Source organism: Tasmannia lanceolata, unplaced genomic scaffold (genome assembly GCF_043159265.1).
Source record: "Tasmannia lanceolata isolate RefF3 unplaced genomic scaffold, GAP_Taslan_0.1 ptg000008l, whole genome shotgun sequence".
In the NCBI taxonomy this organism is placed as follows: domain Eukaryota; kingdom Viridiplantae; phylum Streptophyta; class Magnoliopsida; order Canellales; family Winteraceae; genus Tasmannia; species Tasmannia lanceolata.
Window position 1 is genome coordinate 45,266,440 of NW_027518685.1, and position 25,277 is coordinate 45,291,716.

Consider the following 25,277-nt stretch of genomic DNA (forward strand, 5'->3'; position numbering starts at 1 on the left):
TCAAGCTCACAATCATTTTCTTCTTTATTTATTTATTTATTTTTTGTAATGATTAATTTTTGTTGGCTTATTTTTGCTTTTGCTAGCAACCTTTGCCCATGTGCGCATCTTTGCAGAAGGATGGCCACATGCCGAGAAGTGGCATATGAGAAGTTTGCTAGCAAATTCCTATAAAAAAAAAAGAAAGAAAATGTTATCAACACTATTGTTTTCTTACGAGGGCACTCTCACTTTATTAAAAGTACGGTATGGCCCGCACCATAGGATTATCCAAACCATCCATTAGATGGGCCATAGCCTAAATAGGTTATGCTCCAAAAATCATTTCCATATGATGATCCTAACCCTCCAATCTGAATGATAATCCTATGGTGCGGGCCATACCGTACTTTTTATAAAGTAAGGAGTGCCCTTGTAAGAATAGTAGTGCTGATAACATTCCCCAAAAAAATCATAAAAAATACGGTAAAAAAACTCCTGCTCCTACCCCCAGCCAAACAAGATTTGCTCACAATCTCTCCCGTCGACTGATTTCCTTTTTATTTCTTTTTTATTTTCCTATGACTTCTTCTTCTCTTAATCCCCCCAGCATGAGCAAAAGCGCACCTCTCCCACCATTACTGCTTCCGATCTCTCTCATAAGTCAAAGTGAAGAGGAAGAGAGAGGATTTCGGTCCTGCGTATTCCCTTTCCCGTCCCTGTAGAGGTAAAAGATTTCGCCTCATTATCAATCAAATCAAACCACGAGAAAACTAAATACTCATTGTCTTCCCTCCACCCATACCCTTCTTTTAAGCTCCAGACATTTCACTAGTCTCTTTTACGCCTCTCTCCATCCCTTTTTCATTTCTTCCTCTTTTTTCTGCAGAAAATGCCACAAATTCAACGATTATTTCCCCCTCAATTTACTTTCAAGATTGTTCCTTCATAGGCCCTCGATTTCTGAATTTCTTCTTCCTTTCTACCTACTTTTTTTCGAAGGTAAGAGATTTTTTTTTCGCGGTTTATCTGTATCTAATATTTCTTTTTACTTTCTAACTTGATTAGATCGAGGATATTCTCCAGTTGCTTGATTTAGTACATGTTTTATTTTTTTCACTTTTTGTGAAATGTTTGGATTTTGATTTGGTATCTTACTGTTTCGTGATGTTTCAGATTGCTCATGTTTTGTTTCTTTTTCCATTTTTGTCATATCATCTTTCTATTTTTAGTTTACTCAAAGACATGAATATACCAAAGTATTCGGTGCTAACTTTTGCATCTCACTCTAATTAATTCTCTCTGTTTTCTGTCATAGTTTCCTTCGCATATTGATTTATGCATTTGGATTTTAGGGTTTGCTTGGTTTTTCATTCATTTTAAATAGTCATTTTGAATTTTTTGAGTCGGTTTTATATGAATGTTTTGATAGTTAAGGAGCTGTTTCTGTTTCCTTCGCATCTGTTCATTTGATATATGCATTTTGATTTTAGGGCTTTTTTTGGTTTTTCATTCGTTTTAAATGGGCATTTTGAATTGTTTAAATAGGTTTTTTAGTTATGTTTTGATGATTAAGAAGCTGTTTGTCTTATTCTTTGGCTTAGAAGTGTTTCTGGTTTGCAGTGGTTTTTTATTTGCGATTAGATAGAGTGGAGAGAAGTGAAATACTGTGAATATAACCGATGCAGAGTGATGGATCAGTTGAGAATCGGGTTGAAGTCATAGACTCTGTTGATGGATCAAACGAGAATTTGAAATACTCTATTGATTGCTCTGACCCTGAGCAAAAGGGGAATTCAGAGAATTCATGTGAGGAGAATGAAGGCACGAGTTCAGAAGTGGAGTTTGTAGATAAAGAGGATGCATCAGTGGCGGTGATCAGCATAGTGATCACTCGTGGTGATGCGTATAATCAGGTTTCGGCAGTTTCGGAATTCGAAGGAGGGAATGATAAAACTGATGCTACTCCTAGTATGAAATTTGGCTTGCCCAGAACTGAAAGTTATCATGAACAATGCAGGTAAATATTCAAATTAGTAGTGTATTATTTTTCTTAATCTTTGTTGTTCGTCATTTGTTTCTGCTGTTTTAATCATCGAACTTGCATCGGTGTTGATGAAGATTTATTGTGAATTCTTGGCTATGATGATTTACTTACTCAATGACTAGGAATGGGTTGGAAAACTTTAGAATCTTCACTCCTTTTCTGTATGTAATGGTTAGATTTTAATTAGAGTTCTATGCATTTGTTTGCAACTGTTTACTTGTTTTTGGATTTGAGTTGTTCTTATGCAAAATAGGGTTTAGTCTACAATTACTTCTTCTAATTGTATGTTCTATCTGAAAAATTGTATGGGTGGAGGCTGCTTTGTGATATTTTCAGTGAAGCTTGAGAATGTCTAGCTTTTCAGAGAGTTGTGGACTACAATTGTTCTCTTCTCATCTTAACCAATGCGTATTGCCTCCCTACAATTTCGTAGGTTTCTAACTTTATATGGCGTTTGTATAATCAGTATCGATTTGTTGGCTTCTAGGACAATCTTATATACAACTGGTTCGAGGTTGCCAGAGCGGGAATCGAAGGCTCCCAGGATGGTCAGAAGCGTGAATCGTGAAGTCGTCGGAGATTCGCCTGGGATTCGTTGGGGATTTGCCGGGGAATCCCCGAGAGTCGCTGGGGAATCACCTGGGAATCGCAGTTTCCAAAATTGGGAATCAGGGTTCCCAAAAAGTGGGAACTATGGTTCCCAAAATTGGAAATCGGGGTTCCGGCGAATACGAACCCCGATTCCCTACGGTTCCCAAAATTGGAAATCGGAGTCCGACGAATACGAACCCCGATTCCCAAATTTCAGGGATTCGAAACAATTCCCATTTCAGAATCGTGTACCGGGGAATCCCGTTCCGGAATCGGGATTCCCTAGTCCAAGGTGTGATTCCTACTTCCTTGAACTGGTTTAACTAGAATATTGCATGTCAGACATAATAGTATTCGCTGTGTGCAACCAAAGACAATATATCTTGACAGGAGTCTTTAATAATTATCAACTGTTGTAGACTGTAGAGGATACTCCTATATGCCATCCTACAGGAACATCTAGTTTAAAATAATGTTCCTGATCAGTGGTTGTGCCCTTAACCGTCGCTATCCTACTAAGAAAGGCTATAAAAAGGGAGTATATCATGGCCTGATTGGCTGTTTTTTCTCCTATGTTTTGCATGGGATGACAGAACTTTGTGAAGGTCTCAGCCTTGGCATCAATGCTCATCTCTTGGTTGCCCTTGTTATAAGTATCCTATCTTCCATTAGAGTAGAGAAGAGAATAGAGAAGAAGAAAGGAGAGAACTGTGAGAGAGAAAATCTGTCTCCCTCTCACATGAAAATATTATTTATATGTAAGTTAGAATAGGGTTACATGGAATGACCAAAATGACCCCACGTTAGTGGTGTCCACAAATATGCCCACTCTTAACACTCCCTCTCAGGCTGGAGTGTATATATCATACATCCCTAGCTTGTTACATAAGTCACTCAATCTCACTTTGCTTAAGGGTTTGGTAAACATATCTGCTACTTGATCATTTGATCTAGTGAACACCGTGCAAATCTCCCCTTTTTGAATTAAAAAAAAAAAGTGGTAGTCCACCTCTATGTGTTTTAGTCCTCTCATGGAAGACTGGATTTTGTGCTATGTGAAGGGCAGACTTGTTATCACAGTGAAATGAAGCAGGAGATGAGTAGGGAAGCCCAATCTCTGACGTGAACGACCGCAACCAGATCAAATCACACCCTGTATAGACCATGGCCCTATACTCTGCCTCTGCACTTGATTTAGATACACCATCCTGTTTCTTGTTCTTCCAGGATACCAAATAACCTCCAACAAAGGTACAATAGCCAATAGTCGATCTCCTATCTACATGGGACCCTACCCAGTCTGCATCTGAATACCCCTCAATCCTCATATGCTTGCGTTTCCTGAAGATCAATCCTTTACCAGGAGCTTTCTTCAGGTATCTCACGATCTGAGTGACTGCTGACTAGTGTGATGTCCGTGGTGTAGTCATGAACTGACTAGCTACTCCAACAACATAAGATATGTTTGGGCGTGTGATAGTGACATAAATTAATTTCCCAACTAAACGTTTGTATGTCCCTGGGTCCTCCAAAAGTTCTCCCTGATCAGTAGAAAGCTTGACGTTGTGATCCATAGGCATCTCCGCCGACTTTGCACCCAGTAGACCTGTCTCCTCCAATATGTCCAGCGCATATTTTCTTTGTGACAGAGATAGCCCTTCACGTGAGTAGGCTACTTCTGTCCCTAAAGAGTATATGAGGTGACCAAGGTTCTTGGTGTAACTCTGAAGGAAATCTTTCAGCCTCTATATACGTGCTCGTTTACTCCCAGTATTAATAATGTCGTTGACATAAACAACCAAAAAGATCCGACCATCCTTAGACTGAGAGCTGAATACGGAATGGTCCACAGTGCACTGAGTCATGTCAAACCTAACAACTGCTTCATTGAATCTCCCAAACCAGGCACGGGGAGATTGCTTAAGGCCATACAAAGCCTTGTTCAACCAATCAACTGGGAAATCACATGAAAGCCACCAACAACTCCACTAAATCCAACTGGGGGCTGCCAACCATTGACTAGCATCACATCCACTATCAATGAGAGTCAACAACTACCAAATTGGAGCAGCAACCACAACCACAACATCAACAGAGGATTTCGAACTAAAAACTTCACCCAAAAGCAATACGAAGAAGTGAGAAGTGCCAGACATCATCCCGGAATCCACAATGGATTTGAATAAGTGAAAGGATGGATATTTAGCACATAAATATGGGAGATTAAAGAAGATTGGGGACTGATGTGATTGTAAACGAATGAAAAGGAAGTAAATAGGGTATGTATATATGCAACAACGATGGAAATGGAGTGGGAGGAGGGGCGGCTAGGGGTTTGACTGGAAAAAAACACAAACATATGGTCAAAAAAAGGAGAAGCTATGGTTTTCCGAAATTAATGGAGATTAAAAAAAAATGGGTTGGGTGGTTGGGTTTGGTGTAAAAAGTGATTTTGATTCACCAAGATTTTGGCTAAAAAAGGTTTGTGGTTAGGGTTGGATGAGAAAACCCAACAATTAGGGTTTCGGCTAGTATAAGATGTGAAGGAAAAAAAACACAAGAAGAAAGGATACTAAGAGGAAGAAAAGAAAAGGCATAAAGATTTCTCTAACCTTTGCTCTGATACCATGTTAGAGGTATCCTATCTTCCGTGAGAGTAGAGAAGAGAATAGAGAAGAAGAAAGGAGAGAACTGTGAGAGAGAAAAATCTTTCTCCCTCCCACACGAAAATATTATTTATATGTAGGTGAGAATAGGGTTACATAGAATGACCAAAATGACCCCACGTTAGTGGTGTCCACAGATACGCCCACTCTTAACAGCCCTTACCACCAATATCTTCTCAAAATGGATCGAACATGATGTGCAGCAAAAACGTCAAGAAACTATGCAAAGAAAACAATCACACAAGAAACACAAGATTTTACGTGGTTCGGCACTGCCTACGTCCAAGCGGGGGGGGGGGGGGGGGGGAGGGGGAGGATTTTCACTATTTCGGTCTAGGGTTACAAACTCTCTTCTTCTTGGCCAAGAAATACAAAGAAAAACCTAATCTTGTGACCCTAACATGTGGCTTATATATCAACGCCACTACATGGAGAAATTCACAGAAATACCCTTAGGAGAAAACCCAAAACTTAACTTTACCTTCGGGGGCGCTTCCCTAAAAACCTGCGTGTTCATTGCGCGCATTAGTTCGTCAGGGTTTTGTATAATGCCAGAATACAAACAAGACATCTGCACAACAGACAAAAATCACTGGATTCACATCTTCAAAAGTTGATCCATATCAAAGTAATTAGATTAGGTTGTTAAACCTTGTCAAAGGTCAACTTGAATCACTGGATTCACTTAATACGCTTCTCTGGAAGTCAATCCTAATCAAAGTAATTTGATTTGGTCGAATAAACCTCTCCAAAGGTCAACTTGAATCACTGACTTCACTTGATATATTTTTTCGGAAGTCTTAAGTTGAATCTCAATAGTTGAAGATTCAGCCTCCATTCTTCATTTCTTGTTTTCCTATAAGCTATATATATTCTTTCATCTTCTACCTCTTTTTTTAGGATGGTTACACAACCCATGAAGTTAGAGGGTGATTTAAAGTTTGACTCGTGCAAGAGCTTCTGCTTTAGCTCTTAAACGTATTTCTTCATCTTCTAGTAGCTTTTAGGATGAATATGCCTGCCCTTTTGGGTTTTCAACCTTAAGGGCTCTTTATTTTTTTGTACTTATTTTCCAAGGTTTTAAATCTAGGTTTTGGTTTTGGTCATTAGCGAAACCGAAACGTTTCGGTTTCGGTATGAAATTTTGGACGAAATCTTGTAAATATTTCCGAAACGTTTCACCAAAATTTCCGAAATGTTTCACCGAAATTTCCGAAACGTTTTACTGAAATTTCCGAAATTTCCGAAACATTTCACCGAAATTTTCGAAATTTCGGGTCTAATTTTGTACTTCACCGAAACGTTTCAAACGTTTCGACCGAAATTTCTGAAACGTTTCGGCGAAGTTTTGTACTTTTCCGAAATAATGTGTGTTTCGTTTCGTTTTCTACCGAAACCGAAATATTTCGGCTGAAACGAAACGTTTCGGCCGAAATTTAAAACTATGTTATTTTCTTGTTCTTGTTTTTTCCTAAGCTACCCTTTCGAGTTTTCAACCTAGTAGGTAGTGACCCTAATTTTTACCTAAACCACTCTTTCAGGTTTTTTAACCCAACAAACTCTTTTTTTTTATCCTTTTTGTCTTTATTTTTGCCTAAGCTACCTTTCCGGGTTTTCATCTTCGCGGACAGTGACCGTAGTTTTTGTCCGGGCCTCCTTCTCGGGCTTTCAAATTGGGAGGATCTATTCTTTCAGAGAGAAGTTTTGATAGGTACCTTGCTTTTGTTTTTCTCTACAGAGGGCTTCTTTCTGGAGTGGGTGTCACAACCTGTAATGTTTCCTTCTTCACATGTTGTCTTGCCATTGGAATAATTTTAACCTTGTGATGTTTCATATACGTAACCTCATTAGCTTTAAAAGGTTCTACGTTAGAAGCAACAGAACTATATCCGACTTTCTGGTTGTTTTAAATAGAATAATACCCCAATTTTTCTGCTGGATTTCTCTTCATGTCAAGTCACAGGACCCATATGCAAAGGTTTTTCTCCAATGAAGGGTGGCTTACCTTGTTCTTCCGTCCAACTCGAATCAAATTGTCTTTGCAATTTCATGTTTTTTAACTCCACCAGGAATGTACAATTTGTGCTTACTGCTAATTTCTATCAAGAAGAACAAAGAACTTTCCTTTTTTCCCTTTTCTCTACGGAAGGAAATATGCTTTTATGTTTATCATGAACAAGAGAGGTATCCGGGGCTCAAATTGAAGCCGCGTCAACCAAATTGGAACCCTGAAATTGTGCTAAACTCAATCCGACTTCAGGATTAGGAATGGTTAAAGAACTAGGGGTTGATCTACTCGGGCCTTGATAAAGGAAGGCAAATAACTAGTTAAGGTAACAACATCAGGAAGAATTTCTCTATGATGTCCCATTTCTAATTGGTTGACAATTTGTATCAATTGCCCCATTTTCACTTTCAAGAAAGTCATAACAAGATGGAAGTATCCATTGCTCTTTTAGTGATTCGTATAATTTCACAACCAAGGGCCACCAATAATGCAGATAATTTGATGAACAGATTGGCTCAATAATTTTGCGCTTAAGTATTGTATCAATTGCTTTCTGAAGGGATCAGTTCCGGTTTCCTTAGTATATGCATAGGAGCTCGTGTATAATTAACTTTGAATTTTCAAAACTTGTATAGACACCATTTCCCCCTCTCAATGCTGCATTTCTGCCCCTTTTTTCTAATATTTGGCATAGTTATGTAATATATGCCCATAATGATGTTGATTGTGTGGTTGTCCTGCTGTCATTACAACATCAAGTTCATGGGAATGCACTTGGGATTACATCAAGTTCATGGGAATGCACTTGGGATTGATGGAGATCTCACTGGAGAAGGAACTAGTTGGAGTTCGAGGAGTTAAGGGTTTAGAAGTAGGAATCTTCCCTTAGGGTGCCGCTCCCGACTCAGAACCTTGATTCAGCGCTCCTTAGTGAGGAGCTTCCAGGGAGCACGATCCTGAAGAGATGGCAACCGGTCCCAACCTGTTTGTATTACTCTTAGTTGTAAATTCCGTTTCGGTCGCCATTTCGTTTTGGCCACCGAAACGGAATTTCGGTGGGATTTCGGTCATTTCGGTGCATTTCGGTCGAAACTTTTCGTTCACACAAAAAATATATTAAAAAATATGAGAAAAATCCAAAAAAATATAAAATCAATAGAAAAAGATGAAAAACTAATAAATAGTCCAAAATATGTGTCCCAAAAGCCATATTCATTACTTAAACACATAAAGTCTTGCACAAGTCCAACTGATAGTCTGATACATAGAAAAACATAAAAAAAAAGAGATACATGAAAGTGAAACATAGACAATAGCTAGTAGCAACAACTCTCAGTCATCATAACCCAGATGATCATACTCATTGTTTTCTTCGTCGTCGTCGTCATCACCACCTAGACCACCAGTAGGGACATCTTCTTCAAGAGGCATGAGAAAGTCGTCGTCGTCATCCCCGGCCCCAACCACAGCAGTAGGTGCTTCAAGATTTTCCCATCAAATGTCTTCCGGCGTGAATATGACATCTTCTTCTTCTGCAACCCAATCCATCATGACATCCAGATGGTCTATACTCAATGGGTCACTAGTGGTAGATGATTTCCTCAACAAGTCCCTGAAAAGGAAAATATTAAGTTTAATGTCAAAGGTTAAACTTAAAAGCTTAAAGTGATGGGGTGAGAGTTGAAAACATTATATTACGTTGTATAACTTTCTCGAAACTTAAGATTGTAATGGACAAACACCAAGTCATCTAATCTCTGGTGCTCCAACCTATTTCTCTTTGCAGAGTGAATGTGTTCGAAGGTGCTCCAATTCCTTTCACACCCAGTCGCACTGCAGGTCTGACTGAGGATTCTGATCGCAAAGGTCTGTAACTCTTCCACGTCACCTCCGAATTGATTCCACCATGCAACTGTAGAGTAACAAATAGTAAAGCATTATTTGTTGAGAAACTGAAAGTTAAAATGAATTATACTTAATTAAACAAACAACTCAAATATACCTGGTCCCAACTTCGTTCGGTTGCGGATTGCAAGCTTAATTCCAAACATACCCTTAGCCTCTCGATAATCCTCAATCTGATTGGTGATGAGGTCTTGTGTACCTTCATCAGGTACCGGTCGAGTGATGCATGCCAACAAGCCTCTGGTTACTTCACTGTGCCTAGAGAATGTAGGAGTGAAAAAGAGAGCAGGGTTAAGAAAATATCCTGCTGCATGGAGGGGACTGTGGAGTTGCCTATCCCATCTTTGGTCGATGATCCTCCAGATGAGATTGTAATCTGATTTTCTCTTCAACCTCTCCTTGATGTTATCTTTGGCCTTATCCATGGCCTCATATAGGTAACCCATCGCCGGTTTGTCCTGCCGATCTACCAAACGCAGCACTCTCACTAAAGGCTCGCTGATGTTTAGAATGTACTTGCATTGGTCCCAAAAAGATTTATCCAACACAGTACTAACTACCCCTTCACTCAGTGGGTGTTGGAGAAACCTACTAGTACTATACTCATCAGACACAAACATCTGCTGAAGTGCTTTCCGATTCAACACTAGACTTTATATGCTAATGAAATTTGTAGCAAATCTGGTTGCAGCAGGGTGGCACAACTCCTTCCCACCTGTGAACTTCTTCCTCATCAAATTCAAGAGGCTTACATGGTTGTAGATGAACTTTGTAATCGTCCGAGCCCTCTCAATTGTGGTTGCTATGTGAGGAAATACAGTCGGTTTGCACAAATGCTCCAAGATGAGATCTAAGCAATGAGCTGCGCACGGAGTCCAGAAGAATGTACCAAACGCGGCTTCTAGTCTTTTCCCAGCAGCTTTGTAACTTGGCTCACTGTCAGTTACAAATTGCACCACATATTCCGGATTCACCTCTCCGACAATCTTTGCAAAGATATTGTATAATTCATCGGCATTCTTCACTATGCCAGACACATCAACGGATTTGAGGAATATGACTCCTTTAGGGCAGTACATCAAAAAGTTGATTAGGGAACGTTGTTTGGTGTCTGTCCATCCATCTGCCATAATGCTACAACTAGTGTATCTCCATGACATCTTAATCTCCTCCAAGTAGTTGTTTATCTCATCCACTGTATTCTTCAAAATGGGACCCCTTAAAGCATGATAAGTAGGTGCCTTATAACTCCAACCCACGGCATTCACAGCATCAAACATAGGTTGCCAGAAAGGTGAATTGGCAACGTTGAAAGGGAGATTGGCATCGTAGCAAAGCATGCCAACCGCCATGTCTGCTCTATCCATCGTTTCTTTAGTAGCCAAAGCACTTTTAATGCTTGGCTGGGCTCTAGGGGTTGTTCGTGGTGCAAAGAAATTCCTGATCCCTCCTGTGATTCTCTTCTTCCTTTTTGTACCACTCGGTTCTACAAGAACTTCCTTACCTCTTCGTTGAGGGACTTGAGGCAATTGTGTGCCAATGTCTTCTTCATCCTGCTCTTCTTCTTCGTCTGGTGTGCCATAAAAACCTCCAACCTCTGCTCTGGATAGGCTCATCCTAGCCCTTTCTTTTCACTTTGCATCTAAAAGTTGCTTCATTCGATATTTTACATCTTCAGTCACTTTTTTGCATGATGCTACTTCAGCAGGAACAACCGCTAAATGTTCTTTCAAGCGGGTTATACCTCCACCCGATATGACTTTGCCACAGAATATGCAAGTTACTTTATTTTTTTGACCCGGAACCAATGTACCGTAAGCCCATGCCGGGTCATCTGATCTAGCGGGTGCCGAACCAATAGAGGATGCTTCTGCAAAAGGTCCCGAGCCTGACCCACTCATTCTGAAATGAATTAGAAGAAGGGGAAAAATGAATTAGAAGAAAGAAAATTGAAACAAATTACAAAAAAATAAAGTAGAAGGGGACAAATGAAGTAAGAAATAAAAGAAAGGAAATGGAAAGAAATAAAGAGAACCTTGAGGTTGAACTTGAGTTGAAGAGAAGAAGAAAAAATTAGCTTTCACTCACTTGAAATAAGCCTTTGGAAATAGTTCTTGATTTCTTGACTTGTAGTGGTAAGTTGAATGTATGCCTTCCCTTTGCTCCAAAATAGACTTGGATTGAGTTGAAGAAGAGGGTAGACTTGTAGGAAATTTAGTAGAATAGATAATGTAAGTGAAAGTAGAGAAAGAAGGAGATAAAGAAAGAGAATCACTTATGTGAAGGTGGAGGATAAGAAGATAGGGAAAAGGCTATTTATAGAGTTTTTAATTGATTGTGCATTTAAAAATGACTAAAATACCCTTCCCAACAGCTATAAACGGTCACATTTTGAGATTAAAATTGTCAAAAACCAAAAAGTACCCTTCTAGGGGCATTGTCGTAAATTCTGCAAAATCCAGTCAAACTAGCCGTTATTTTGAATTTCGGACGAAATTCAAAATTTCGTCTTGGTCAATTTCGAACGAAATGACCGAAATTTCGGACGAAACAAAATTTTGCAGATTTCGTTTCGTTTTCGTTCCGAAACGAAATGTTTCGTCCATTTCGGACGAAACGAAACGAAATTTATAACTATGGTATTACTCCATTATTAACCCCCTCATCAACTAACTTGTATCAAACTCCTCTAACTGTTCAAAGTACTACATTGGAGCAAGCACATAAGCAAATCTTCAGAAGGCATGAGGAAAGAGAGCATGGAAATTGTTGGATATATGTAATAAGCCTGAGGGCATAGTTGTAATTGTGCTTATCTATTCTTAATAAATATATTAGTGAGGGGGAGAATCATAACTAACTCACTTTTCTCTTTTCCAACCTCTCTCAACTTGGTATCAGAGCCCTAGGGTTTCTGATCCCTAGGGAAACCCATAGCCTTCATCTTCTCCATCTCCCACCATCATCTTTCCCAACCCTAACCCTAATGCCACTCAATCCTCTACTCCTCTCTCCTTCTACCCTAACCCTAACCCTAACCCCGTCCCACTTCAACCAGTCCCTCTCCCCACGACCCCTCCCTGTCCTCCTCCACTCCCGTGCCCCCCCCCCCCCCCCCCCCTGTCACCCCTCTTTACCACCACGACCCCTCCTTGTCCCCGACTCCCTCCCCTACCCGCAACCCCTCCCTGTAACCCCCACGCTCCTACAACCCCCCGTGACCCCCCTCCCCCTCCTTCATCCCCTACCCCCGCGACCCCCTCCCTGTTCCCTCGCCCCTCGGCGACCCCCCCGCCTCCATCCCTCGTCCCCGCGCCCCTCCCCTGCCCTTTCTGCCTCTCTCGCCCTAATTTTCCTACCCTCCAGCCCTATCATAGCTTCCTCTTGTGCAAATCAGTCCTATTCTTCTTTAATCCCTTTCCTCCATCTTCAATAAACCCTTACTTCTCCCAATCTTCGTTTGATGTGTTAAATTTCTCTGTTCTCTCTACACCTCCGGCATCTTCCTAGCCTCTCTATGGGTCTCTATCTGCATTTGGTCTTTACTTGTGCGATCCTTCTATGAGTTTCTTGGTTGATTAGTTAGTTTCTTCTTTATCCTCTCTTCGTCTACTCGTTGGTGCCATTGGTAGTGGTCTCTCTGTTTCTCGACCTTTGTTGTCATGATGGAACTTCCTGTCATTGTTGATCCATCTATTGGCATGACCACTGAGGCTCATGCTTCTACCACACCATCGGTTCCTTCTTCATCGTCTCATCCTACCTTGGCACCTGTGGAGGGCTCATACCCACAGTTAAATATTGCCAAGTTTGATGGAACTAACTACCTACCATGGAAAGTTGCAGTTGAGACCTATCTCCTTGGACGAGGTAAGGTCAGCTTTCTTCGTCAGGATCCCCCTTCACCTACGGACCCGTCCTTTACTCGTTGGGAAATGGAAGATGCTTTGATTCGCAGTCTTCTCTGGCAGAGCATGACGCCTGCCATTTCATCTACGATGATTCTCCTTCCCACTACGAAGGAGATCTGGGATCACACCGCTGTTACATACTCTGGGGTTGAGAACCTCAGACGTATCTGCTCCACTTACTCTGAGTGGATGCGTCTACGACGTGGTGACATGTCTCTGAAGACTCATTACGACCAGTTTATCTCCTTGTGCCAGCAACTTGACATTTTCTTACCCCTCACGTCTGATATCAATGTTCTTCCCCGCCAGCGAGAGCATATCCGTCAGCAGATCCTTGGCTCTGGCACTATTACCTCCCTGTGAGAGGCCTCTTCACGAGCGCAGCAGTGCCTTGATGATTCATCTCCCAACCTTTCTTCTGAGAGTTCGGCTCTTGTTTCTTCTGACAGTATTGGTGGGACTAGACCACCTAGAGGAGGTGGCTCCTTTGCCCGGGCTCGTGGCCGTGGCCAAGTTGGTGGTGGACGTGGCCGTCCTTACTGTACTCACTGCCACAGGGATGGCCATCAGATTGAGACGTGCTACACGCTTCATCCAGAGCTTCGACCACCCCGATCAGCTCATCTACCTGCTTCTGGTTCTTCTGACAATGTGACCCCTCAGCCTGTTTCTACTTCCGCTGATGAGCCTTTCACCTTCACGAGATTAGATTATGAGCTGCAGCGGTTCAGACAAAATGCCTCCCATCTCACTGCCGGGTTTGCTCAGCCAGGTAGCTTACCCACGACCTTACTTTCTAGTTCCGGGTCCTGGATTATTGCCTCGGGAGCCTTCAATCACATTACTGGTAACTCTTCTCAGCTTTCTTTTCATTCTATTCCGACAGGATCTCAGACCATTACTCTTGCTGATGGGTCCACTTCCCCCATCATTGGTATTGGCACAATTTGTCCTTCGCGTAATATTTCGTTATCATTTGTTCTCTGTGTTCCTAAATCTCCTTTTAGCTTACTTTCTATTAGCCAGTTAACGAAACATCTTCAGTGCTCCATCTCATTTATCCATTGTATTGTGTCTTTCAGGATCTTTCGACTAGGAAGACGATTGGATCGGGTCGTGAGGTGGATGGTCTGGACCGCCTTGACTGCAGTCGTTCTCCTACAGCCCTGCATACCTCAGTTGACGTCTATCAGTGGCATTGCCGTCTTGGTCATCTGTCCCTTCAGCAGACGTCATCTGTTACCTCTTCTGTTTCTCCATTCCAGTGCGAGTCGTGTGAACTTGGGAAGCATTATCGGCTGTCCTTTCCTTCACGAGTCCTTAGTCGTGTCGATAGTCCTTTTCTTTTAGTTCATTTTGATGTATGGAGGCCCTCTAGGGTCGCGTCCAATAAGTGATTTAGGTATTTTGTTGTTTTTATTGATGACTACTCGAGTATGACGTTGATATATTTGTTGAAAGACCGCTCTCAGGTCTTCAATGCTTTTCAGAAATTTCATGTTGAAATAAAGAATCAATTTAATTGCAATATCAAATGTCTTCGCACTGATAATGTTCGCAAGTATTTCTCTTCCACACATGGTTTTTAGGATTATCTTTCAGGTCATGGAATTATTCACCAGGCTTCGTGTGCTTACACGTCGCAGCAAAATTGTGTCGCGGAAAGAAAATTGGGATACCCGCTTGAAGTTACTCGCACTCTCTTGTTTCAAATGCGAGTCCCTAAGACTTTTTGGGGAGAGGCCGTATTGACGTCCTGTTTTCTTACAAATCGTCTTCCATCTTCTGGTTTTCGTGGTTCCTCTCCCTTTCATCTGTTGTATCCTCAAGATGACCCTTTTCCTCCCCTCCCTAGAGTTTTTGGGTGTGTCTGCTTCGTCCACCTTCTTGGACCTGGTAGGGACAAACTTGATCCTCGGTCCGAGCGTTGTCTTTCTGGGTTATTCTAGGACTCAGAAAGGCTACCGTTGTTATAGTCCTCGCTTATGACGATGGTTTGTCTCCGCAGATGTGACGTTCTTTGAATCAGAAGCCTTTTTTGGTCCTTCGACTTCTCATATTCCAAGTTCCATCACGAATGAGGTGCCACTGTTCCTTCCTTCGCTTTCTGACTCTGTACAGGTACCACTCCAGCCTGCTTCGATCTCAGAACCGTCGCCCTCTTCATCAGTTCCAGTGGTTCGCCCACCAGCTACCAAGGAATATCAGGGACGAGTGCAGAAGAACAGACCTCCACCTCCTTCTCACCATCCATCGCTTGTTGAGGTCCCATGCTTACCTACTGTGGTCTCTTCTTTACCACCATCTGTCATTACTTCTGATTCCCCCATTGCATCTCGTACTAGGTCTCATTCTACAACCCATTCTATTTCTCACTTTGTTTCTTATGATCTACTGACGCCTTCTTTCCAAGCCTTTGTCTCTTCCTTGTCATCTGTAGAGTTACCAAAGTCATTACAGGAGGCTCTTCAACATCCTGGTTGGCGAGCTGCTATGGATCTCGAAATGGGGGCACTCCGATCCAACCAGACATGGGATCTTGTTCCTCTTCCCGCTGGGGCTAGACCAGTTGGTTGTCGTTGGATTTTCTCAATTAAGTATTTACCTGATGGGAAGGTTGAACGGTTGAAGGCACGTCTGGTTGCCAAGGGTTACACTCAGACATTTGGGGTTGACTATCATAAGACTTTCTCACCTGTGGCTCAGTTCGCGTCATACTATCCATGGCAGCTAATCATGGTTGGTCTCTGCATCAACTTGACGTGAAAAATGCTTTTCTCCATGGCGACCTACAGGAGGAGGTTTATATGGAGCAGCTTCCAAGGTATGCTGCTCAGGGGGAGATGTCCTCCTCTGTTTGTCGCCTTAAGAAATCCCTATATGGCTTGAAACAGTCTCCACGAGCATGGTTTGGCCGATTCAGTGAGGCCGTCATTCGTTTTGATCTTCGACAGTGTGCAGTAGATCATTCAGTATTTAGTCATAAATCCTCTGCATGGTGCATCATTCTGATTGTGTATGTTGATGACATCATTATTACAGGAAACAACTCAGGAGGAATTCAGAGATTGAAGAGTTTCTTACAGACAGAGTTTGCTACAAAGGATTTGGGTCGGCATAGATACTTTCTAGGGATAGAGGTGGCCTATTCCTCTCAATGGATATCTTTATCATAGAGAAAGTATGTATTGGACTTACTGGAAGAAACATGAAATCTTGGAGTAAAGCCTATATCTGCGCCTATGGATCCTAATGTGAAGCTTATTCCAGAGGAAGGAGATCTGTTAGAAGACCCTGACAGGTATAGACGACTAGTTGGCAAGCTCATATATCTCACGGTTACTCGCCCAGATATCTCCTATTCAGTTGGAGTAGTTCGTCAGTTCATGAGTGCTCCTCGTACTTCTCACTGGACAACAGTAGTTCAGATTCTACGCTATTTGAAAGGAGCACCAGGGAACAGACTACTATTCAAGAAAAAAATGGATATGTCAGAGTGGAAGGCTATTGTGATGCAGATTGGGCAGGATCTCCAGCAGGTAGGAGATTAACCACGGGCTACTGTACATTTGTTGGGGGCAATCTAGTGTCTTGGAAAAGTAAGAATAAAGAAGTTGTTTCAAAGTCGAGTGCTGAGGCAGAATACCGAGCTGTCCCCTATACTAGTGGGGAGCTTCTTTGGTTACGTTCTCTCATGACAGAGATTGGTTTTCCTTGTTCTTCTTCAGCTCAGCTTTATTGTGATAATAAAGCTGCAATTCACATAGCCACCAATCCTGTTTTCCATGAGAGAACCAAGCATATAGAGGTGGATTGCCATTTTATTCGTCAGAAAATTCGTAAGGGCGAGATACAGGTTTCTTTTACTCGATCTGTGGACCAGTTAGCGGACATTTTTACAAAACCCTTGCCTAAGCCAAAGTTGAATTTCTTCAACCCATTCTTGTTTCTTATGCAATGGGGCCGATTTCTTGGTTGGGCATTGGGGGCATCCTTCAGTAGTTTGACTGAAATCTTTGCAGGTTGTACAAGCATTGGGTTTCCAATCGTATTCTATTGCCTGAAAGATGGTCCCAGAAGGAGTTTCAATTTCGATTTCCTCAGGGAGTTGACTCTCAGCAGTGATCTCTACACTAACTCGAGCGTATAGGAGTCAAGAAGCTTCAGCTATGGTTGAGTCCATGAACAGGGGCCTACCAATAACACTAGCAAGTTTACTTAGGCCTTTGTGGGTCCAAAACTTCAGATGTAAGGCTGGGAATCTGATCCAAATAGGGATGGTGTTGACTTTTAGTCTTTCCATAGAGCAATCAGGGATCTATTTTTGGAGGATGAGGGCACGACCTCCATAGGTTGTAGTGGGGGCTTCGAGGACCTTAGTACAATCCTCTTCATTCATGGACTTAAAAATGAAGAATCCTATGATTTGAAATTCCCCTCTGAGTTCCCATTTTCTTTGTAGATGGTTTTTTAGAGATACATACCTATGGTCTCCTCCCAAGAAAGTAGCCCACAAGACAGTGTTTCCATTTTTCTTCCGCCTCGTCGAAGTCATCTTCTCTGAATGAGGCTTTGGTTCCTGCAACGGTTTTCTTTGGTGCGTGGTATTCCAGTTTTGTTTCCTTTATTTTGCTTTGGGCCGCCCTTATTTTGCTTTGAGCAGTTTCAAACAGTTGATTCCACAAGGGTTTTGTTTGGACATAGTTCCTGCTCGGGCAAGGGGGCACAAAGGGGGATGTCGACTTGGAAGCCGTGGGGTCCGCGCCTACAGAGCGGTGCGCCTCTGCAGGGAGAGGCTTCTCGGCAGCACTCATCCCTTCGTTGGAGGATAACCACAAACACCTTGCGTGCGTCTCTTGTTAGGGTAGAAAGAAAAGGCAAGAAAAGGACCACACTGGAGTCTATGATTGCAATAAGCTTCTGTGAGGGTCCCAAGCAAATCCCAAGCAATAAGCTTCTGTGATGGTCCCAAGCCTTTTCCCCCAATCGCTACTTCTAGCAAAACCCTTTCAACTGCTATAGAAACTAAGAACTTCCACCAAACTCCAAAAATGATCGGAGATGGAAGGGGTTTCGCCTTTTTCTCCTGCTCCGTCGTGTTTCTTCAATGGCAGTAGAAACCCTAGATCTTAGGGTTTAACGGCTTCAGCTTCTAATCAAAATCTTGGATCTACAATGGTAGTTTGGGTCCCTCATTTCGGTTCTACTCAAACCCTGAAGAGAGGATGGAGGTGGAGCAAAACCCTAACCCTAGATCTAGGGTTAGGGTCTTTCTCTCTCTCTCTCTCTCTCTCTCTCTCTCTCTCTCTCTCTCTCTCTCTCTCTCTACTTCTCAGTACATCTGCTTTAATTTGCCATTTTACATTGAACTTTCTATGCAATTTGCCATTTTACATTGACTGCATGTTTGGCAACCATGAAAAATTATTTCATGGAATATTAGTGGGGTCAGTTGGGTGAATTGGCCTATAGGGAGAGACTTGAGAGGGTGGGAGTCAGGGTGGCATGAAAAGTCACTGAAAAATAGTCCTTTCAGGATTCCTTAAGTTGTAGTTCCATTGCGGAAAAAAATGAATTGTGGAAACACTATATTTTGAAAGTTTGCCCCTCACCATATCCCCAGTTAGCTTGTGTTAGGAAACCTAAAATTTCATGCAAACAGGGTAAAACCAGGTCTGAAGCAGCAAAGAAATCTGGTAAATTTTCTGTTGTTCTGCCTCATAATGCTCAGAATAGTAGTTCAAGATCATTTCCTTATAGAATCAAAGACGTTGTGGCAGCTATTTCAGTTGGTGGCAAGCTGTCTATCACCCCAAGCATAGTGGGGCTAGGAATTCCAAACTTAGATGCTAGGCTTCAAGATCAGATGGATAGAGCTAGGAATGAGTGTATCCTATGCTTTTCTTATGGATCCAGATTCAATAGAAGATTTTTAAATGAGGAATTTGAATCTGAAGACGAGGACCATCGATCGGTATTCTAGCCAGCTCTGTCAACCAGAAGAGGCCAGATAATCGGTGTCTCCACCCGGTCAGGAAAGTCCTTTAAGTTCAACTCTCCTTGAAGAGCGTCCTTACTGGTTTTTCTATGGGGTTCCCATCATGTTTTGGGGTTCCACTTCTCCTGTTTCTAGGCCGGTCTGTAGTCTTGAGGTGTGGGAGGGCAGTGGCTTGCCTTAGACTTTTGGGTTCCCTTTAGGTTTTTTCCACTGTTTTGTTTAGAGGCTAGGCAGTTTGTCATCTTGTTTTCTCGCATTATACATAAAATTTTGAGGTCATCCATGGCGCCACACTCTTTTTTGGGTTAAAAAAGTCTTGAAAAATCACTAATTTTTTAAAAGTATTCGTAAGGCTATGATGCCCAGATACGCATATGTATACAGATACAAACGTGGACACAAGAATGGAGATAAAACTTAAACATTTTCCTAATTGTAGTACACTGATACGGATACAGTAATCCCATGCCATTAGATCGACACAAGACATCAATAAATAAATGGAAACCATTTAGAAAAAAAAATCAATAAATAAATGGAAAACACTTCTAAAGCAGGATCAATTTGGCCATTTCATGTGATTTTTTTTTTTTGAAGTTTTGGGGATATGAGCTCACTCCCTTTGTCCTTTGTGCATGTGTCACAACATGGGATCCTGTTTTTTCTTCCAAACGGGATCCTGTTTTGCTAGCAGCCCTCTAAATAAATTGTCATAGAATTTAACTAGATTTATCTTGGATGATGGAATTAATAATAAATTTAAAATAAGATTTATAAGACTGCAAGTAAGACACTAAAAAAACTGCAAGTAAGACACTAAAAAAACGTGATAATTAATTTGAAGGATTTACTAGGGACATCGCAAAAGGCATTTCGCGGGCTGTCTGTTGCATGAGAGAACAGCCACCTCAGATGAATTAAATGAGTAAGTCAAAATCTGTTGAAACGTGAGCCTATGTAAAAAAAAGTGAGCCTATGTGGCGCTCTCTCATGCAACAGCCGGTCCGCGAAACGCCTTCTGCGATGGTCCCTACCAAATCCCTTAATTTGAATAGGGAGGCATATATGTGAAACAACACAGTTATTTGATAAACAAAAGTATCTAAGTATCCAAGTATCCTCTTGTGTCGGACACATTATGTTGAGCCTCCAGGAGATATTTAATTTTCTTTGACATAAAACATGTTTGGGATAAAAACTACGTTGAGTTTGGCATAAAACATCTAATCACTTCTCGAAAATTTAGCCCCACTCTTTTGATTTGAGCTTCTTTCACTTTAGTTTTTGCGCTGCCCTTTCTGGTGTGTTATTTTTCATTCTTTAACATGCTCGTTGCTACAATTGCAGCAGATGCTAGTCCCCAACCTCATCAGTATGAAATTATCCACCTTTGTTGTAGCGACAACATCTTTGAGATATTCAGCGCTGGTGATAATTTAAAAACCAAAATTTTCCTGGTGTTTTGCTGAGGTTTCCTGATATTTTTTCTAATGGTATGATATTTTCCCAATAATTGTATTAGGTTTTCATTGTCTATGTTTGTTTGTTATTTTGAATGTGGCGCTCTCTCATGCAACAGCCGGTCCACGGAACGCCTTCTGCGATGGTCCCTACCAAATCCCTTAATTTGAATAGGGAGGCATATATTTGAAACAACACAGTTATTTGATAAGCAAAAGTATCTATGAAGTATCCAAGTATCGTCTTGTGTCGCATTATGTTGAGCCTCCAGGAGATATTTTATTTTCTTTGCAATAAAACATGTTTGGGATAAAGGCTTTGTTGAGTTTGGCATAAAACATCTAATCACTTTCTCGAAAATTTAGCCTCACTCTCTTTTGATTTGAGCTTCTTTCAACTTAGTTTTTGCGCTGCACTTTCTGGTGTGTTATTTTTCAATCTTTAACATGCTCGTTACTACAATTGCAGCAGATGCTAGTCCCCAACCGCATCGGTATGAAATTATCCACTTTTGTTGTAGCGACAGCATCTTTGAGATATTCAGCGCTGGTGATAATTTAAAAACCAAAATTTTCCTGGTGTTTTGCTGAGGTTTCCTGATATTTTTTCTAGTGGTATGATATTTTCCCAATACTTGTATTAGGTTTTCATTGTCTATGTTTGTTTGTTATTTTGCAGTCCCCTTCATTTATCTATTTTATTTTTCATGTGTTTTTCCTGATAAGATCCTAAGAAGAACCTCCAGATTTGAATATCACCTGAGAAATTCCTTAGGACAGGAGCTATCACCATGCTTTTTTTTTTTGCTCTTTTATTCTTGCCTTCTTTTAAATAATAAATTCTGGAAGTCTGTTTCGGGAGGATAATCTACGCTATAGCGTCTTATTGAGGGACTCGGTTACATGTCGTTATTACATTTTATTTCTGGTTCTGAACTAAGATCCAAGGCTTTATTTCTTACTTAGGGGAAATTAACAATCCTTTTTATGTTAAATTGTTACAGAGTTTGTCAGCAGCAAAGTGAAGAGCCTCTGATGGTTCTTGGATGCCGATGTAGAGGTGAACTAGCCAAAGCACACCGCTCCTGCATAGACATTTGGTTTCGTACTCGAGGTTCAAATAAATGCGAGATATGTCAGTAAGTCATCTACTTGGTCTAAAAAATTTTAGCTTTCTGGTTTCAAATGATAATAACATTCACATATTTTTTGTATAGGCAGGTGGCTGCAAATGTCCCTTCTCCAGAGTCTCAACCAAGTGTAAGCATCTCTTAGTGAAAAAATAATCATAATAAAATTCTAATAATATTTCACCAATATTTAGAATTAGTAGTGCTTTTGACCGCTTGAGGTGTAACATGGGTGACAAGAAAGATTTTGCATATAGATATGCAAAAGTTGCGTAGAGATAGATGTAGTGACTCATGATTTTATCTATTTGACTATTTGTATTTTTTATGTGGGAGATTTGGAATGTAATGTAAACTTGTTATGTTTTTACTTCATATTATTTTATCGGTAAGATGGTAACGATAGTTGGATAATGGGGTTGATATTTTACTTTGTTAGTGTATTGATTGTTGGGTGATGATATTTAGTTAAAAATAGAGCACATGTTTGTTTTGATGTTTATTATTTTTAAATTTTTTCTTAAATTTATTTTTTGAATTAAAAGATTTATAAAATTCTTGACGCATAAGCCTCGTGCCTCAAGAGAAAAATGCCTTAACTTACACCTCCCTCTTTGAAAACACTGATTCAACATTGTACAAAAACATGAACTATACCTAATGGTTCTGAACACATGAATTAGCACTAAATAACACGGTGTGAACCGTAATATCTCTTTGATTATGGCTGATTTCCTTTTCTTTTTTTTTGAAACAAGATTAATTATGTGTTGTTGACTTTTCTTGTACCAGACAAGTTATTGGCTTTGGAGGGTCAATCCAGACTTTGGAGGATCTAGTATTGCACATGGAGAGAGGGAAAGGGTATGGATGTTAAGGGATTTTGATTATCATTGTCCATCTTATCACCATGTTCATGATCATTATCACCATCACCCAAATCACTGGCATTATAATTGTTTTTTGTGTTTAAAATTTCTTTCTTTTTTGTTCTTCTATTCATGATAGCGATGCTTTAGTCCACTTTGGGTTGCGTTCTCGATACTTATTGGAGGACTCCTATTGGACGTGCTGATATCTATTTCCCTTGGCGTTTCTGCACTGCCTGTGAACGTTATAATCGGTATTGTCTCTTCATCATATTATGAATTTATGTTGCCTGCCATCTGAAAATTGATTTTCCCCTACCGGTGCAACTCGGACCGACTTTTAGGATTTCGGGTTGAGGTTTTACCATAAAATTGGGTTGCGTTCGTGTTGATTCCAATTCATTTTTTCGTAAAAGCTTAACCCTACCCAACCCAAGCTGCACCCCTATTTTCTCCTAGAGCACAACCTAAAAATGGGAGTTCGCGAACTGAATATCAAGGATACCCGCAGGTGTTATCGTTGTTTTGGGACTGGGAACTGCCCTTCGACTTGCACTGGAATGCTGCCATGAGTGGTGTTTGAGGAGAGTAGTTCAAAGGGTGGATACAGATATAAATCCTGGTTATCATCCTGCAGTGTAAGTATGAGTTGAAAGTAAAACTAAATACAGTAATTATTTTATTTGTTTATTTTGGTATGTTAAAATGCACTTGCACTATATATGATTCAGAGGGTTCTTGGCAATGTTGTTTTGGTGATCAATCCTTCAATACAACTGCTTTTGTTTCATTGAATTTCTGTTTCTGTGTATTCTTGGGTAACTGATATAAAGAACATTGAAAAAAATTAACCTTTGATAGTGAATATCTGAATTCAAACCTGTGTTGCATTTTCAGTTCCTCATTTTGTCTATGCACCCATTCAGGTATTAGAGCACCACGCCCCCCCCCCCCCCCCCTCTCTCTCTCTCTCTCTCTCTCTCCAACGGATTGAGGGTCACTCTGGGAATGTCCAGGACTCCTCAAGTAGGGACTTTAGTAAGGATTTTGATTGGGACTTTGAAGTTTTTTGTTAGTACTAAAGAAATAGGGACTTTAGTAAGAATTTTAGAGTGATCGGGAATTTGAAGTTTTGCGTTAGTCATAATTAAATAGGGACTAAAAGTCCAAAAAAGTTTTATATTCTAATTTTCTCGAAAGGGAATTTGTAGTCGCCAATTGTGGGGCCAAATAAGTGAATGTTATGATAATTGCCCTAACTCACCTTGTCTACTAGGCTACTGATATTTGATAATCGCGCTAACTAGTAAGGATTTTAGAGTGATCGGGACTTTGAAGTTTTGCGTTAGTCATAATTAAATAGGGACTAAAAGTCCTAAAAAGTTTTATATTCTAATTTTCTCGTAAGGGAATTTGTAGTCGTCAATTGTGGGGCCAAGTAAGTGAATGTTATGATAATTGCCCTAACTCACCTTGTCAACTAGGCAACTGATATTTGATAATCACGCTAACTGACCCTGTCTTTTACTATTAAACTAGATGTCATTGGTTATCACAATTTCCAAAATGTTCTCATATGCAAATGGAAAACAATTCCAAGATGGGATAGTGGTTTGAGGAAAAAGACGTAATTGAAAATGATTAGAATACCCGTACTAAACGGTTAAATTCTCAGACAAATGCCATCACTGTTGATGCTATTACCAGCTATCCGATGTAGCAAACGCTTGCCATAAAATTTCTGCTCAGGTCAGTATGACATCGAAGGAGATCCCTGTTATAGTACATGCCCTGAAAAGCTAGTAGAATGACATTTAATAATAAATATAGATTTAGTTCATGACATAAATGGGTAATTATATTAATGAATGTGTGTGATGTGCTTGTTTAATGACACATGTTCGTCCTTAGATAGCACAGTAGAAATGCCATGCTCAAAGGATTCACAGATCAGAAAGAAAGAGACAGGACATCTCATTTTGTAACTAGCACCAGTCTTGCCTACATGCACGTGTCGTGAGGTGACTTCTCTCTGTCATATGAGTAGTGGACCCTAAACAAGAAGAGTGAGTGCCGGGATTGGATCGCGCAACCGAACCGTATCAAACAAAGAACAACTTGTGGACAAGAGAAAGTATAAAGATGCTCTTTCAGACATGACCTTTCACATATCCTTAGACCTGATGGATCTTATTGGTCTGTCGGCCCGTTCTAAGATCTTAGTCTATCTCATAGTGATTCTAGTTTAGAGTCACATTCGGATAGAGCTATATCCTAGAGCAAACCCTCGAGACCAATAGTGATACTCAACATGGGATTATTCGTTCTAAAATTTAGGGATTGACATCTATGATTTTGTTAGAGCGGTAGGCCTATTAAATTGCTTGGCCAGGCAAACTTGATAAAAGGTTTATCAGAATGTTTTATGAAATAGTGAAATGTTTTTAAAGGATTTTACAAATGCATTTGGCTGCTGAACACCGCTTGACCAAAATGGTATACTAAGAGTGGGCCAAGGGAGTAAGAGATGTCCACCTTCCGTATGACTCAACTCAGTAGATATAGTCAAGAAGAAATGACTTGGACATACAAGATATGATTAGGGGTAAGATGATTTGATGGTCATCTTTAGGGTTACGTCTCGATGGAGGCCACTGACCTAATGCGAGTGTAGTATAATTACAGAGCAAGATCGCAGTGGGGTCCACCATAG

At 40.7% G+C, this 25,277-nt stretch overlaps 1 protein-coding gene across 7 annotated transcripts; it reads left to right on the plus strand.

Annotated features, from left to right (window-relative positions):
* The first annotated feature begins 451 nt into the window (after window positions 1-451).
* LOC143885328 (uncharacterized) lies at window positions 452-23,363 on the plus strand. Of its 7 annotated transcripts, none has more exons than XM_077389443.1 (8): window positions 452-706; window positions 869-981; window positions 1,603-1,999; window positions 21,570-21,704; window positions 21,787-21,825; window positions 22,488-22,559; window positions 22,715-22,818; window positions 23,076-23,363. In XM_077389443.1, the coding sequence occupies exons 3-8, from the start codon at window positions 1,662-1,664 to the stop codon at window positions 23,204-23,206; spliced, it is 819 nt and encodes a 272-aa protein (XP_077245558.1). In that variant the 5' UTR covers window positions 452-706; window positions 869-981; window positions 1,603-1,661; the 3' UTR covers window positions 23,207-23,363. The 7 variants fall into 7 exon arrangements, with proteins under 7 accessions (XP_077245558.1, XP_077245557.1, XP_077245559.1 ...); XM_077389442.1 differs by having other exon boundaries at window positions 21,570-21,700; window positions 21,783-21,825; XM_077389444.1 differs by having other exon boundaries at window positions 457-706; window positions 21,783-21,825.
* The last annotated feature ends 1,914 nt before the right edge of the window (window positions 23,364-25,277 follow it).